At 45.3% G+C, this 14,027-nt stretch overlaps 1 protein-coding gene across 3 annotated transcripts in view; it reads right to left on the bottom strand.

Annotated features, from left to right (window-relative positions):
- The window catches only part of DOCK3 (dedicator of cytokinesis 3), a 2,582,899-nt gene that overhangs the window by 1,954,433 nt on the left and 614,439 nt on the right, over positions 1 to 14,027 (bottom strand). For all 3 annotated transcript variants that reach the window (XM_069644069.1, XM_069644070.1, XM_069644071.1), the window contains exon 3: positions 2,752 to 2,792. In XM_069644069.1, coding sequence (XP_069500170.1) covers positions 2,752 to 2,792 — 41 coding nt within the window. The remainder of the gene's footprint in view (positions 1 to 2,751; positions 2,793 to 14,027) is intronic.

Below are 14,027 nucleotides of genomic sequence, written 5' to 3'. Positions count from 1 at the left end.
AATACAAGACAAGGTCGATCCCTTGTCTGAGAACCCAATCTGCATTGGAAAATAGTTGGTTCTTTTTCTAACAAAATGTTGAATATTGGCCCTATTGTACAATGTTTTGAGAAAATGTCAAAGAACCTAGTGCAGAATCCTATTCCCATTGAGGAGGTGGACCTTCTACAGGGCTAAGTCAAGCAAGGAGTCGCTGATGCTGATACAGATACTCAACAGAGCAGCTAGAAAGGTCAGATTGTGTAAAACTCAAAATCCACCAACAAATTAATGAATACTGGGTTGGCCTTTTCTTCCCCAACCGGTATCCCCTTTCTGTAATCCTCTATGTACTCTCTCTCCATGTTCTTACAAGTATATGCTGAACGTTAAAAATGATATACATCTATTCAACTCTCTTACTATTTCCTCTTATCGTACCACCCTCCATTGCTTCACAGCTAGGTTTGCGCTATAAAACACCTGCACATACATACATGCAGACACAGATTTTTAAACACTTTATGCACCATCTAGAGTTAATTAGAGGCTAGAACTTTGCAGCAACACATTGCCATTAGCTAAAAGCAATTAGCACCCGGGGTGGGGGGAGCAGCCAATCAGGTTCCTTGGATCACGGGCAGAAACTGCTAACCTCAGCCCACGTTCCATGGAACCCGATTGCTGCTTCCTCCGCCTCACCCCGCCATCTTCTCTTGACCCTCCATCTTCAGCTTTTTAACACCAAACCCCTTCCCCAGCCCCACTTACCGGATTGTGACAACAGTGATACTCGCTGCAGCTTTGCCACGTCTCCCTGTGCTGGCAGCCATTGAAATGGAAGAGGGGCTCCAAATGAGCCCTGCCTTCCAGCTCCATGGCAGCCATCATAGTATAGTATTTTTTTTTTGCGCGGTGTCCTGTTTATTCAAACAAAATACAATGCCCCTATCACCCCGGGCAATCGGATTGGCAACCCAGGGTGCTAATAGCCTTAACACATGATCCGCCCACTGGATCGGGTGTTATCGGCCCTGGGTCCCTTGTTAATAGCCCTTGCTTCTCTCAGGTCTTTAACTTCAGGTGTTAACGCTATATTAATTAATTACAGTAGGGTCACGCTCGGAAATAGGCATTCATAGTACAATAGCAATGGCCAGGGCAATGTTCCCACGTAACCATAAAAGTATCAACAAAAAATGGCGTGAAAATATAGCAGTGTAAAGCATCAGTCACGCTTTTTGTGTAATTAGTTATTAGGGTTGAGTTCACAGTAGGGTATGTTCTGCCTTGCTACAGTCAACTAGGTGTCATGACTAATTTGTGGAACAGGGGCAGCTCCCATTACCCCAATTTATGGCGACTCATGATTAGCAAGTAACTATGCTAGGCCGGTGTACCACCAGAGGCTCTTGTTAACATCTATCGCTATGCCCAAAAGGGGGAAATGAAGGAATGGGGCATCCTCTATCTACTCCAACTTTTCATAATCCGCCTTTCAGAACCGTGGTGCCTGTGGGCAACAAAATGCTAGAAGGTCTGCCCGCTCTATACCAATTGTATGTTATGTTACCTGAACTTGTATATCACATTAGGACCACGGGTGGGGGAGCCAGCCATTCAGGTGGCTAGGTACGCGTGCTTGAACTGCCGGTACAAGCCCCCGTTCCAAGGCCCCTGACAGCCGGCTCTCCCCACTACCATCTTACCCCCACCCTCCGTCCCCGTTGTTTTTTTTAAACAACCCCCCTGCCCTCCCACTTACCTTATTTCTGCTGCCGCCGCAGCCACAGCTTCCTCTCAGCTTCCCACGGCCGCCATGGAAAGGGAAGGGGGGCTCCGTAGGATGAGCGATCTAGACTGCCAGATGCAATGAAAGATGCATGCTTTGATTTGCTCTCTTTGCACGCTGCATCTGCATTTTTGTTACTTAGACACCTTGCGCTGAAGAGGAGTGGCTTTTCAATCTCAAACTATTTACTCCTATTATATTTATATTAATTGTGAATCTTCCAATGTATTCAGTGTTATGCACAGTCCACTTTACCTTTCAATTGAAAACAATCTATGTTTGGCTTATTCAGGGATTATTTTTGCATCTCCACCTTTCCATGTGGGACAAATTATAAACAGTTCATAAACATATTTATTAATTTTCATTTGCGGAACCCACGGTTGCTTATTATATGGTCAATCTGCTTATACATATTTCAATTGCTCGCTCATTTCACAGTTACTTCCATATTGGTATCCATATAGAAGTCAAAGACAAGTGACTTGTAAAAAGGTACTCCCCTTTTATTTTCCACATGTGAGAGGGTAAGGGAATCCGATTTCTGGAACCCAGTGGGGTTTTTACCTTCAACAGCACAGCAGACACCAAAGGTCAACACATCTTGTCCTGAAAGCAATGACTGATGCAGACATGAATATTCCAGCAATATGTGTCTGACCCTTTTCAGAAGGACAATTTTATCCTCCCTCGAAAGCGAAGCGGAATTTAACACACACACTTACCTCGCTCTTAATCCCACAAGACCGGGTGAACAAAGAGGGGTTACAACCTTGAAGTTTTTACTAAACTCCTCAGTGCCCTGTAAATTCCCTCTACGCCAGATCCCAGCGTGCACCGGGCGGCAGCCTCGTTTCACCGCTTTGCAGAAGGGATAAATGATGGAGGCAACACGGACGATCTTAATGGGAAAAGACAGCCATGAACCAAGCTGGGAGGAATCAATGCATGCAAGGTGTATTTAGTTCTCTAATCGTTACCTTGACGTTGGGTTTCTTCATCGAAATCCCCCGATACCAGCCTAGAAGAAAACAGAAGGAAAGACATCAATTACCAACGAGACAAATGTCTTGACAGTTTTCTGGGTCATGGTAGCGACAGTCTGTGCAGGCTAAGGCAGTCTGTCTCTGTCATCGTTGATAGGTAAACAGGGAGGCGAATGCAAACATACACATCACTGTACTTGCATACACAAGATGTATTCTGTGCACTTGCAACCACTAGTCATTGTGCCTCAAGGTTCGCTTAGACAATGCATGCCCCATCGGGAACCCAGACCTGGCATGAATCAGAGCCCGGATCCTTGTCTCAATTCCCCTACCATGTAAATAGGCCTCTGATCCCTGAGACACAATAGCTACTCACCTAAAATAGCAATTCTTCAACATGGGTATCGACAACAGATTATGTATAGGATGCATTCCAAAAATAATCGTCTGCGGGCTCTTTCTTGCTCTATCAAAGGATTGGTGGCATGCGTTTGGTGGTGTGTTGAAAGTATATATTTTGTGTATTTATATACTGAGCAAGGAAGGTGCTTGAAATGGAAACACATACATTACAACAGCAGTAAACAGGACAGTCCTGTAACAAGCGCCTTGCATAGGTGGGAATGCTGAAGAAAGACGGACTGGTAGAAAACAAGATATACAGACCAGGGATAGTGCAAGACACCTTGCTTGGAGTGGTCTGAGAGGACTGCATATGCACCCTTTCCTTAGGATATGGAGCTAGAGACAGGGCAGTCACGGCGTTGGAGCGATAATCCAGAGAGATAAGAGTTCTGCCTGGTCTAGGAGGTTGATCTTCAGTACATATTTAAAGAAGTGCATGGTAGTGATATCTTTGATATGGGGATAGTGCATTCCAGTGGTGAGCAGCAAGCAGGGACAAGGCGTGAAATTGAGAGGAAGTGTGAGGGGGGGAGCAGGGAAAAGCGGGATTAAGGATGATGTTCTGGTCGAGTCGAGTAGTGAGAGATAGTCTTTATTGGATAAAGCATTAGGGATTTGAAAGGGACCAGATCTTAAAAAGAGCCTATTAAAATGAAGGCAGTGATGGAGTTGGAGAACAGTGGAGGAGATGAAAGAGGGTGCATGTGGCAAAGTTGATTATTTCATGAAACAGTATGTAGGATTTTCGGGGGGAGGCCAGGGAGGATTCTAGCACAGTAGTCACGGTGACTGAGTATGAGAGTTAGTATGTGGGATGTGGCCGGTGAGGGGAAGGTAGATTTTCCTGATGTTAAGGGAGGAAGGTCACTTTTACCTTTGAGGAGCTAAGCGTGAGACATCAAAGTGCCATCCGTTTGCAGACTGCTGTGAGGCAATCAGAAATACATCACAATAGATCAGAAGTGAGAGTGAGAAAGGAGAAGAAGATATGAGTGTCAGCTACAAATGGGTGATATGAGAATGCAAACAAAGAGATCAGTTGATAAAGGGAGGAAGAGTAAAGGGACTGCAGAGAGAGCCTTGCGGGGGCACCCAGGCCGGGTACAAAGATTAGCGTTGCCCAGAACCAAAAATGTTACTCATTTTCGCACTGTTCACCGGCATTGAGATCCCATCAACAGGCGACGAGAGAACTCGCCTCTGAGTTAACAGCTGTGGGAAACTGAATTTGGGTTTTCATTTTGAAAAGAAAAACATATTCAAACCAATACTCAAAGGACTTGCTTCTAGCTGCAGAGAAATGTGTACATCAATGTATAGCACCAGACACCATTAAACTGGAATCAACTCTTTCCCCATGACAGTGCAGAGACAAACAACGTGAAGCCACAAAATGGGTCCATTAAAAACATTTCTAATGGATATGCTGGAATTTCCACCAAAGTAATATAAGGACCGGTGACAAAATGTTCACTGGAGAGCCACAAGTAGCCACTAGCAGGTGTGAAGCATATTATCAGCACTATCACTCTAAACAAGCAATGCCACGCACCAGGGTGCAAAATGTGCACTCGCCATGCACCCCTGTAGAGCCTGAAAGCAATGTTCTTTACAAAGAAAAGACCCTGCATTGCCACATAATTTTCCATTTCCAGGTCATCCTGCTTTACTTAGTGCATCCTAATGATCTCCTGCACCTCTTAATGCTCGCAAAAGAGGAAGTATATATCTCATTTGGACCCAAATATCTCCAATGTTAACTCTAAATCCCTACTTTGGACTCTTACGTGCCTTGAAGCTATTGTCTTTGGGAAGATTGTTGTGGTGCTGTATAAAACAGTGATATCATGTATTTAAATGATAATGTTATGCAACCTGTCTCTGGAACAAGTTATCAACACATATCAGACTGCACCCCTCCATCCTATTGTTCAGGTAGACAAAAAGATCCTATTCTTTAGAGAACATCTAGGCAATCGCTGATCACTTCACTCAAACCTACTTCTCCAACCTCGCCTGCTCCTCCTACCCAGGTCAGCCACTCTGCTAGCTCCACGCCCTACCTGTAATCCCCCTCGGTATGTCCCCTATGTTGAGCGCTCCACCTAGTTTTACTGTCTATAAATCAGGTACATAGATAATGACCATGGACAGTAAGTTTCTTCCCCATAGGAAAGGATTTGTTGCCCGCTACTGACGTGGTTGGAATCCTTGGATATGGCACAGGAGGACACATTCTTAAATTAAAATAATGTCATGCAAAACAAAACATTATATATGCTTTAGCCAAGCTTCCATGCGATGCAGTCATGTGACCCCTCCTACTCTCCCAGTCACTCTGCAACATCATAATTTGTGCAGAATTGATGCAAACTTGACTGGGCATTCATACTGTGTTTTCTCTTTGTTTTAGAAGTGTGTCAGTGGCATTTAACGGCTTATGGTTTTCAATGTACGAAGATTTATGAGAGCCTCTCAGCAAACCTTGTGTTTGGCATTTCGGACTAGGGAAAGCTTTTGGTGTTTTATATAGTCTTAAAAGATTGCTTGTGTGTGCCTGCACATCCATGAAAGGGCACAGTCCTTTTTAGTAGTCTCAAAATAGAAAGCAAGGTATGGTTGGGCATGTTTCTGCACTTTACATTAACCCCCTACCGTCTGCTCTGCCCCTGTCAAAGTATGCACACAGATAGGTAGTAGCAACATCTACTAGCACTTCTCTTACGGGTTTTTATACTAATAGTGCAATAGTAGCAGCCCGATGGGACAGGGTCAACACTTCTCAGCAGTTCTATATTGATTTTAGTGTAACTGACCATGCCAGTACTTCTCAACAGTTAATTTCATATATTTAAGCACAGTATGCTAATTTTTCAGGGGAGCTGTCATACCCGTTTGATATGGGTCAATGTTAACTAATCACAGCAAGGATGATGCATGCGTGGCATCATGGCCACATTTCTTAGAGTTGCTGCTATGTTTTGGTACAGTAACTGAAGTTCTCAACAGGGCTGCTCTTATGACCAAGTGCTTACAGCAAAGTGCTAAAGTACTGAAGAACAGTATCTGAGCTCTTCTCTCTATTCTCCAGAGGTGACGTGATGCACACTGTTGGACAGTGGGAGAAGACTGCATTGTTGTGGTAGACTTCAAACCATAATACTCTCAATCTGCATATACAGTTTAATAAAGACCCTTGAACTGTGATCACTTGTGTCTGTCTTTACTGTCGCCAACATGAGTTGCTTACATAGGGTGTCAGTGTTGGGATATGATCCAATTGATGATAGTTGGAGAGCCCACTTACATGTAGAGAACCCGAATGGAGATTTCCATGCCCTATCCTCAGAAATCTTGGAGTTAATAGGCAAACTGTGTCAGGCCCAGTTTTCCATCGATGGGGAGAAATCTATGGAAAGCATGACACCACCCTTCCAGCCCTTGAAACAGAGAATGGGAGTTCAATTTCTTCCCCTGACCTCTCAAGCCATTCCACCTATCAGAAAGAATGATGAGGACAACAGCTATTGTCTTTTTTGCCCACAAGATTATTTGCTACACGGAAAGGACAAGTCACTGATCTCTTTGCAAATAGGAGTAAAATATCCCTTTTATATTTTACCCTGTAAAGAAGGTAAAGTAAAAATGTTACATCTTTTCCCTTGCAAAAAACGAATTAACCTTCGTTTTCCTGAACTTTTCCACAAGTCCCAAAATATTCTATATGGGGGACAGAGAAGGGATCCCAGCATATGAAACCCCTTGGAAAATATTCTCTAAGAAAAAAAACAGGAGGAGACCTAGAGATCCCTACTACAGAAAATAAAATCCTGGAACCCCATCCTTATTATTCAAAGGGAAATTTTGGGTCGAGCAAGGGAGAGAGAAGGTGAGAAACCCAAATGGGAAGGTGTGAGAAGGACCCTATGTCAACCAGGAGGGGCAAAACCTAGAGAACCATAACACCCTGCATATTCTTTTTAGCCCTCTGAATAAGAGTAAGAGAGGGTCAACATCCACTATATCTCTGGATACATCAGAGACCTCGCAATTAGAATCATGTCTATTTTGTGGAGAGAGGGGCCATGCTATAGTGATCTACCCTGAAGCTATAGAGGAAGAGGTGATGATAGGTCAAGAAAGGGAAAGGAAGATAGAGAGAGAGAAATAAAAGAGAGAACTCGAGGGAACGACGTCTCTCAGTGAAACACCTCTGCCTAACCAGCAGAGGGGAAGGGGAAGGGTATGTTAGTAACCTGAGGGTATTCTCTCAAGTAGATCCCAGGAAACGCTTATTCAGGTGGCCAGGGAATAACTGGCCCTCTCTTATCACAACCCTAGGGGTAGAGGAGTGGGTAAAGATCACCTGCGTAGGGGAATCCGGGGTTGTGCTCAGGGGAATACCCCAGTTGAGATGCAGTATGATACCGGGAGAAAAAGAGAGGAGGGCGAGATCCCCAAGACCTTTGTAGACTGTATTACATCTGCCTCCCTTCTGCCCATTCAATCTCTCTTGCCGCAACCTAACAACCCCTCCATATATAACAAATTCCAAGAATCCCAAATCCTGTTACACCCAGAAACCACAACTCACAGAATCCCTGTTTTCCCTGTTTTCTATCTGAATACTCACAATCATTCTTCTCCTCGGCACTTTGAATATTCTTTTCCGAACACCCAGTCTACTTGGACAGAACACTACCATTCCCACAGTCCCCCCGGTACATTGCACAATTATAATCCTCATAATTCCCGTTTGTATCACAAACCCTGTGGTACAAAAGCTATAATTCCTTATAACACTTTTCCTCATCTTGTCACATGGGATACTCGGAAACTTTACACCCCTCCCCCTTTCCCGACACGAACACTTGCTCACAGAGAGACAACGGACTAAAAGGAAGACTGTTTACCTGACATGTCACAACACAAGGGTCAGGCAAAGTCAGGCAATTGACCAGGATCACACACACCTGACAGCCCTTCCCTTCCCCACAGGGAGAAAAGGTGCGCACGAGAGCACAATACGAGCAAGGCATACTGCCCGACGAAAGAGCTAACTCAGCACGGTAGTTCAAGAGGAGGAGAAAGACGACGCGCACTGAGAGGGTGACAAGGAGAGAAGCAACCTTGCCTTTTTCCGAGCCAGGACTGTGAAACCTCCACAGAAGGAATCCTAAGACTGTGAATAATAGCGAGCGTGTGTTGCAGCAGATGTCAATGGTACACAGGGCCCTCCACCGCTGATAACCTAGCTAGGAAGAGACGCTTGCCACCGTGTTATCTGCCTTGACTCCAGAGAGAGTCAAGCAGTTCATCTCAGCTGGTGAGTTGAGGGGAGAGCCGATCAGAAACTGAACTGTGTTGAACAAAAGTAGCAAACGTCTAATTGAAGAAAGTACAAAGAACTGTTAATACGAAAGGGGAAAACTAGCAACAGAAGAGTCCGGCACCATGTGGGTGCTCACTCGGGAAACTCTGGGTGACTACCATACTGTTGAAACTACTATTACCAGAAGGCCTTGGGAGAGGCACGAGAAAGGGGTCAAAGTGGTCCTACAGCAGTCTCGTAAAATCCTCTGTACAGTCAAAAGTCTTTGACCGGAAGATGATTGTGAAGCTAATGGAAGTGAATCCTGCATCGTAAGAACTGTTCATGGAATTGTGTGATTGGCAAAGTTGGCAGATTGAACCCGACGGACGCATGCCGATGAAAAGGGGGCAAAGCCTAAAGTTCCGAAAACCAGTGTGTGACAGACAAAACCAGTGTGTGACAGAGGGATGTCCACAGTAAACTGTTTAAAAAGACACTAAGATTTGTGAATGTTACAGTGGAGATTGTGTTGAGAAGCTGTAGTGAATCAGACAGAGGGAGGCTGATCTTTGAGAAGGGTCTGAGCCCGGAAGAGGGATTCCAGGGGTGAGAAGCCATCACCCCAAAGACAGGTGAATTACAACAAAAAGATCTTTAGAATATAAGCCACAGTGAACCTGATGGAGGGAGGCTGAGTTTCGAGAAGGGTCTGAGCCCGGAAGAGCGGAACCCAGGAGTGAAGAATTATCACCCCAAGTACAAGCAAGAGGGAACTTTTGTTTATTATTTTGAGCCCATCAGACTCTTGGAAGCAAGAAGCTTATCTACCGAAGGTCCTGATATTGCTAAGAACTTTTAGTGGATATGAGACCGCAAGAGGGGGATCCAGGGGTGAAGGTCATCACCCAACGTACAAACAGAAAGGAACTTTTGTTAATTTTTTTGGACACATCAGGTCCTCAGAGGGAAACATACTTTTTGGAGACAAGAGACTTAACCACCGAAGACCCTGATAGCTGAGAACTGAACTGTTGTCTCGTGCTGGGAAAGCTCAAGCGTTTGCTGTGCTCTGGAGTCGCGCCTTGTCCCATGCTCAAAACGTGGGGAAGGGAGACCCCGACTACTGCATTCGGACTTATTATTTGTGAATACTTCTTTCCGTCCTGTGAATCTTATCCCACACTCTTAGTTTGTATTTAGCATAAGGATAGGCAATAGGTTTTTCTTAGTATAGGCCCTTTTATTTGATAAGACGCCACTAGGGCTGTCTTATTATTATTTGATGGTTGTAGCTTGCTTCCATATTAGTTTTAGCTTTAGATTAGGTGTTTTTCCAACCTTCATATACAGTTTAATAAACACCCTTGAACTGTGATCACTTGTGTCTGTCTTTAATGTTGCCACCATTGGTTCCTCACATACCCCAGAGGATAGATGCGCCAAACTGATTGCTTTCTCCATGGTGGACGCATACAAGGACTTGTTACACAAGGCCATCACAACACCATCTCATCATGCCGTCTATGTCCATCTGTGACCCTTGTCTGGCGATAAACCAGTCCATAGAGATGAAGAAGAATATCAACTTTGGGCAGACCAGAGACATCAGATGATACCCGACTGGAGAGCTACAGACCAGGAGAAGAGGCATTGAGTCATTGAGAGTCTGCGTGGTCCTACCATGAGTCATCTTGGAGCCCTGTGCCATGCAACTGGACTCTGCAACAAAGGACATCATGTACACGCTGGAATGAGTGTTTAGAGCCATGGAGTACGGCATGGAGTGGATGGTCAAATATTACACCACCCGCCTCCAAAACAGTGATATACTCTCAGAATATCTGGTGAGGAGCGAGCCAATTTTACAGCTTGCTTTCCTATGGATGGTGATTGAGCCGAACAACCTGAACCTGGTCAGGCTACAACAGGTCATGCATAGAGTCAAATCGCTGATGCTGATGGTTCTGCAGCTTGCACTCCGAGAACGGATACAGAAACCACTTTGTTTTGATGTGCTGGTCTGGGAGGCGCTTACTCTGGAAGGAGAGATGGAGGAAACAGTATACAATATTCCAACTCAACTGGTGTCTCCATACAGAGCCCCGGAGAATGAACTGCAGCAGCAAGTGGAGGAGTTGGGAAACACCTTTCAGCCGATGCAGTTGCCGAGGGCGCTGGCCAAGCCACCACCTGTAATGACATCTAGACCACCAGAGTGTGGAAGATGCTCTACACCGATATTGCCGAAAGAGAAAATACCAACTCTTCCAGTGTGCCCAATAGCCACAGCTGCTCCAAGCATACCAAAGGCTTACCGCACCACGCCAGCCTTGGCAGTTCTGCCATAGGTGTGGACAGGAGGACCACACCTTCCGCATGTGCACAAACCCACTGTATTAAATTCGATTCACAGACAGGTTTCGGGCCTTGAACACTCCAACACACGCAGTGTTGGGTAGTGGAGCACCTGAATCCTCACTGCTACTATGCTCTGACTGAATAGAAACAGGAAACAATAAGTCTGTGCCACCAGATGACCAAACACTGCAGTGACACCACCAGTGGGAAAGTAATCTGGAAACCAGCATCCACCCAAACCAGCTAGTCCACACAAATCACCTGTAGTTTAACTACCAACAAGCGCAGCACCCGAACCAAGTTGGGAGAACATGAAAAACAAGAGGGGGCGAGGGCGCACTCCAGTTCCCAGCCAATATACTACCTAAAAAAAATTACTGGGTTAAATCCCAAAAGTGTCCAGTCCATTGACAGGGTTAAATCCAAACTGCTGCCAAAATGTTCATAGGGTTGAATCCCTTCAGCTGCATTTCTAATGCTGTTCTCCATGTTCACAGGGTTGAATCCCTTCAGCTATATGTGCACTGCTGTTCTCCTCCTAGCGCTTTCGTGTCTCCAACACTCATCAGCGAGTCTGTGTTGCCTTTCTTTCCAGGTGATTCCAATATAATTGCTATTGCATTCTCTAAGGATTATGGTAGCTATAGTGAAACCATTTTAACAATGCAGGTGACCAGGAAATGACTCCCCTCCAGAAGCACGCATCTTACCCTTAATAGGGGGAGGGGAGAAAACCATAATTATGGGTCTCCAATGTGGGGCACAATAACCTTGGTGCTGCAGCCTCTGGAGTCCGGATCTCCACAAAAATACAAGAAAAACAAGAGGTGGAGTGGCACGCACTCCAGTTCCCACTCAATATAATACCTGAAACAAAAATTACTGGGTTGAATCCCAAAAGTGTCCAGTACATTCACAGGGTTAAATCCCAACTGCTGCCAAAATGTTCATAGGGTTGAATCCCTTCAGCTGCATTTCTAATGCTGTTCTCCATGTTCACAGGGTTGAATCTCTTCAGCTATATTTTCACTACTGTTCTTCTCCTAGCGCTTTCGTGTCTTCAACACCCATCAGGGAGGCTGTGTGACCCTGTGATTGCTTTTGGACACTTGTTCAGGTAATATATTGGCCAGGAATTGGAGTAGCCTCACCCCTGCTTTTTTGAACATTTAACTTGTGGAGATCCGGACTCCAGAGGCTGCAGCACCAGGGTTATTTTGCCCTACACTCGAGAGCCATAATCATGATTTTCTCCCCTCCCCCTGCTAAGGGTATGATGTGTGTGGGTTCACTACATTGACCATAATTCCTAGGGACTGCAACTGCATTTATATTGGTTTCACCTGAATTGAATGGCAACTCAGCCTCCCTCATGAGTATTGCAGATACGAAAGCACTTGGAGGAGTACAACATTGCAAGAAGGGAATCAACCTTGTGAGCTATTGGCAGCAAATTGGGATTTAACCCTGTGAATTTTTTGGACACTTGTTCAGGTAATATATTGGCCAGGAATTGGAGTGCGCGCCTCGCCCCTGCTTTTTTGAACATTTAACTTGTGGAGATCCGGACTCCAGAGGATGCAGCACCAGGGTTATTTTGCCCTACACTGGAGAGCCATAATCATGATTTTCTCCCCTCCCCCTGCTAAGGGTATGATGTTTGTGTTGGAGGGGAGTCTTTCACTGGTCACCTGAATTGTTTAAATGGGTTCACTACATTGACCATAATTCCCAGAGACTGCAACTGCATTTATATTGGTTTTACCTGAATTGAATGGCAACTCAGCCTCCCTGATGAGTATTGCAGATAAAAAAGCGCTTGGAGGAGTACAACATTGCAAAAAGGGAATCAACCTTGTGAACTATTGGGCAGTTGTTACGCTCACCTGGTATCCACGGGGATGCCACCCAGCCCTGGTTGGATGATTTGCACTCTCAAACCCTCTCCCGGTCCCTTGGTAAGGCCTCGGGTTAAAGATGGGTATTAATATTGTAAAAGGTGGATTCTCCGTCCTGCTCCTCGTGGCAGGGGCGCGTAGATGTGGGGGGCGAGCAGCGACCAAGTTACTTCACTGGTGCAAGCCCCCCTGTGGGAATCCAGACCTGCTGCAAATCCATAGGTTTGCTGCTTTACAGTCCTTACATGCAGTTCTTATGTTCATCTTAGTTTGAATAATAATGTCTTGCTTCTTTCCTTTTAAGTATGGAAAGGTATTTTGGTGTTGTCATGCAGTTTGAAGATGAGCATGGGCTGGTAGGCAAAAGCGCTGTGTGCGCGATGCTGTCCGCGAAGTAATGCGCGATGCGCGGCGCAGTTTCGCCTTTTGTATTGCTAACCTGTGTCTTTTCTCTCCTTGCAGGTTGCGATGTTCCTCACCGAGCGCCGTAATGTTCCAGCAATGATACTGACCAGGAGATGACTACCCAGGTAAGAATTGTGTGGCTTTCTTCATTCGGGAGGAAAAGTGAGTAAACTTTTACTAATGCTGTCTTTCTTTCTCCTCTTTCCAGGTTATGGTATTCCAGGATTCATGCGGTGCTGGATGATGGAGTTCGTACCTTCAGGTGAGTGGAAATGAAGTTGGCAATGGATTGAAGACAGGATACTGTTCCAGGTAAGTTTCGTAGTGTTCTTTCTCTCTCTGCAGGTTTTGGGTAAGCTGGCATCAAAGAACTGGACACGGTGAGAGTTACGCTGCCCACAGCAGAATAACGCAAAGCATGTTCTCCTGTTTGGGTGCGGTTTAAATAGTCTCAGATAAAGTAGTCCAGGTAAAGTAGTCCCAGGCCTGCCACAACCAAAAGACTAGACTGCATAGCTCAGTTCCTTGTAACTGAGCTATGTGTGTGCCTCCATGTTGGCTGAAACCCCCCCAAGTTAAATAGTCCCAAGTAAATAGTCCCATTCTAATGTTGGTCTTCATGATGGTTATGAGCCTGGCACCAAAGGCACCAGGACTGACTCCAAGAGAGTCTTGGATGAGGTTTTAAGGCCTTTGACCTGGCCCTAACTGGAAGGCTGACTTGCCAGTGAGGGACAGTGGCAAGGGTCATGACAGCAGTAAATTGGGATTCAACCCTGGGAATTTTTTGGACACTTGGAGGAGCACAACAGTGCAAAAAGGGAATCAACCCTGTGATTGGGATTTAACTCAGTGATTGTTTTTGGACACTTGTTCAGGTAATAAAT

The sequence above is a fragment of the Ambystoma mexicanum genome, chromosome 2p (genome assembly GCF_040938575.1).
Source record: "Ambystoma mexicanum isolate Mex_15411 chromosome 2p, UKY_AmexF1_1, whole genome shotgun sequence".
Taxonomy (NCBI): domain Eukaryota; kingdom Metazoa; phylum Chordata; class Amphibia; order Caudata; family Ambystomatidae; genus Ambystoma; species Ambystoma mexicanum.
This window is presented reverse-complemented; position numbering and strand designations above follow the sequence as displayed.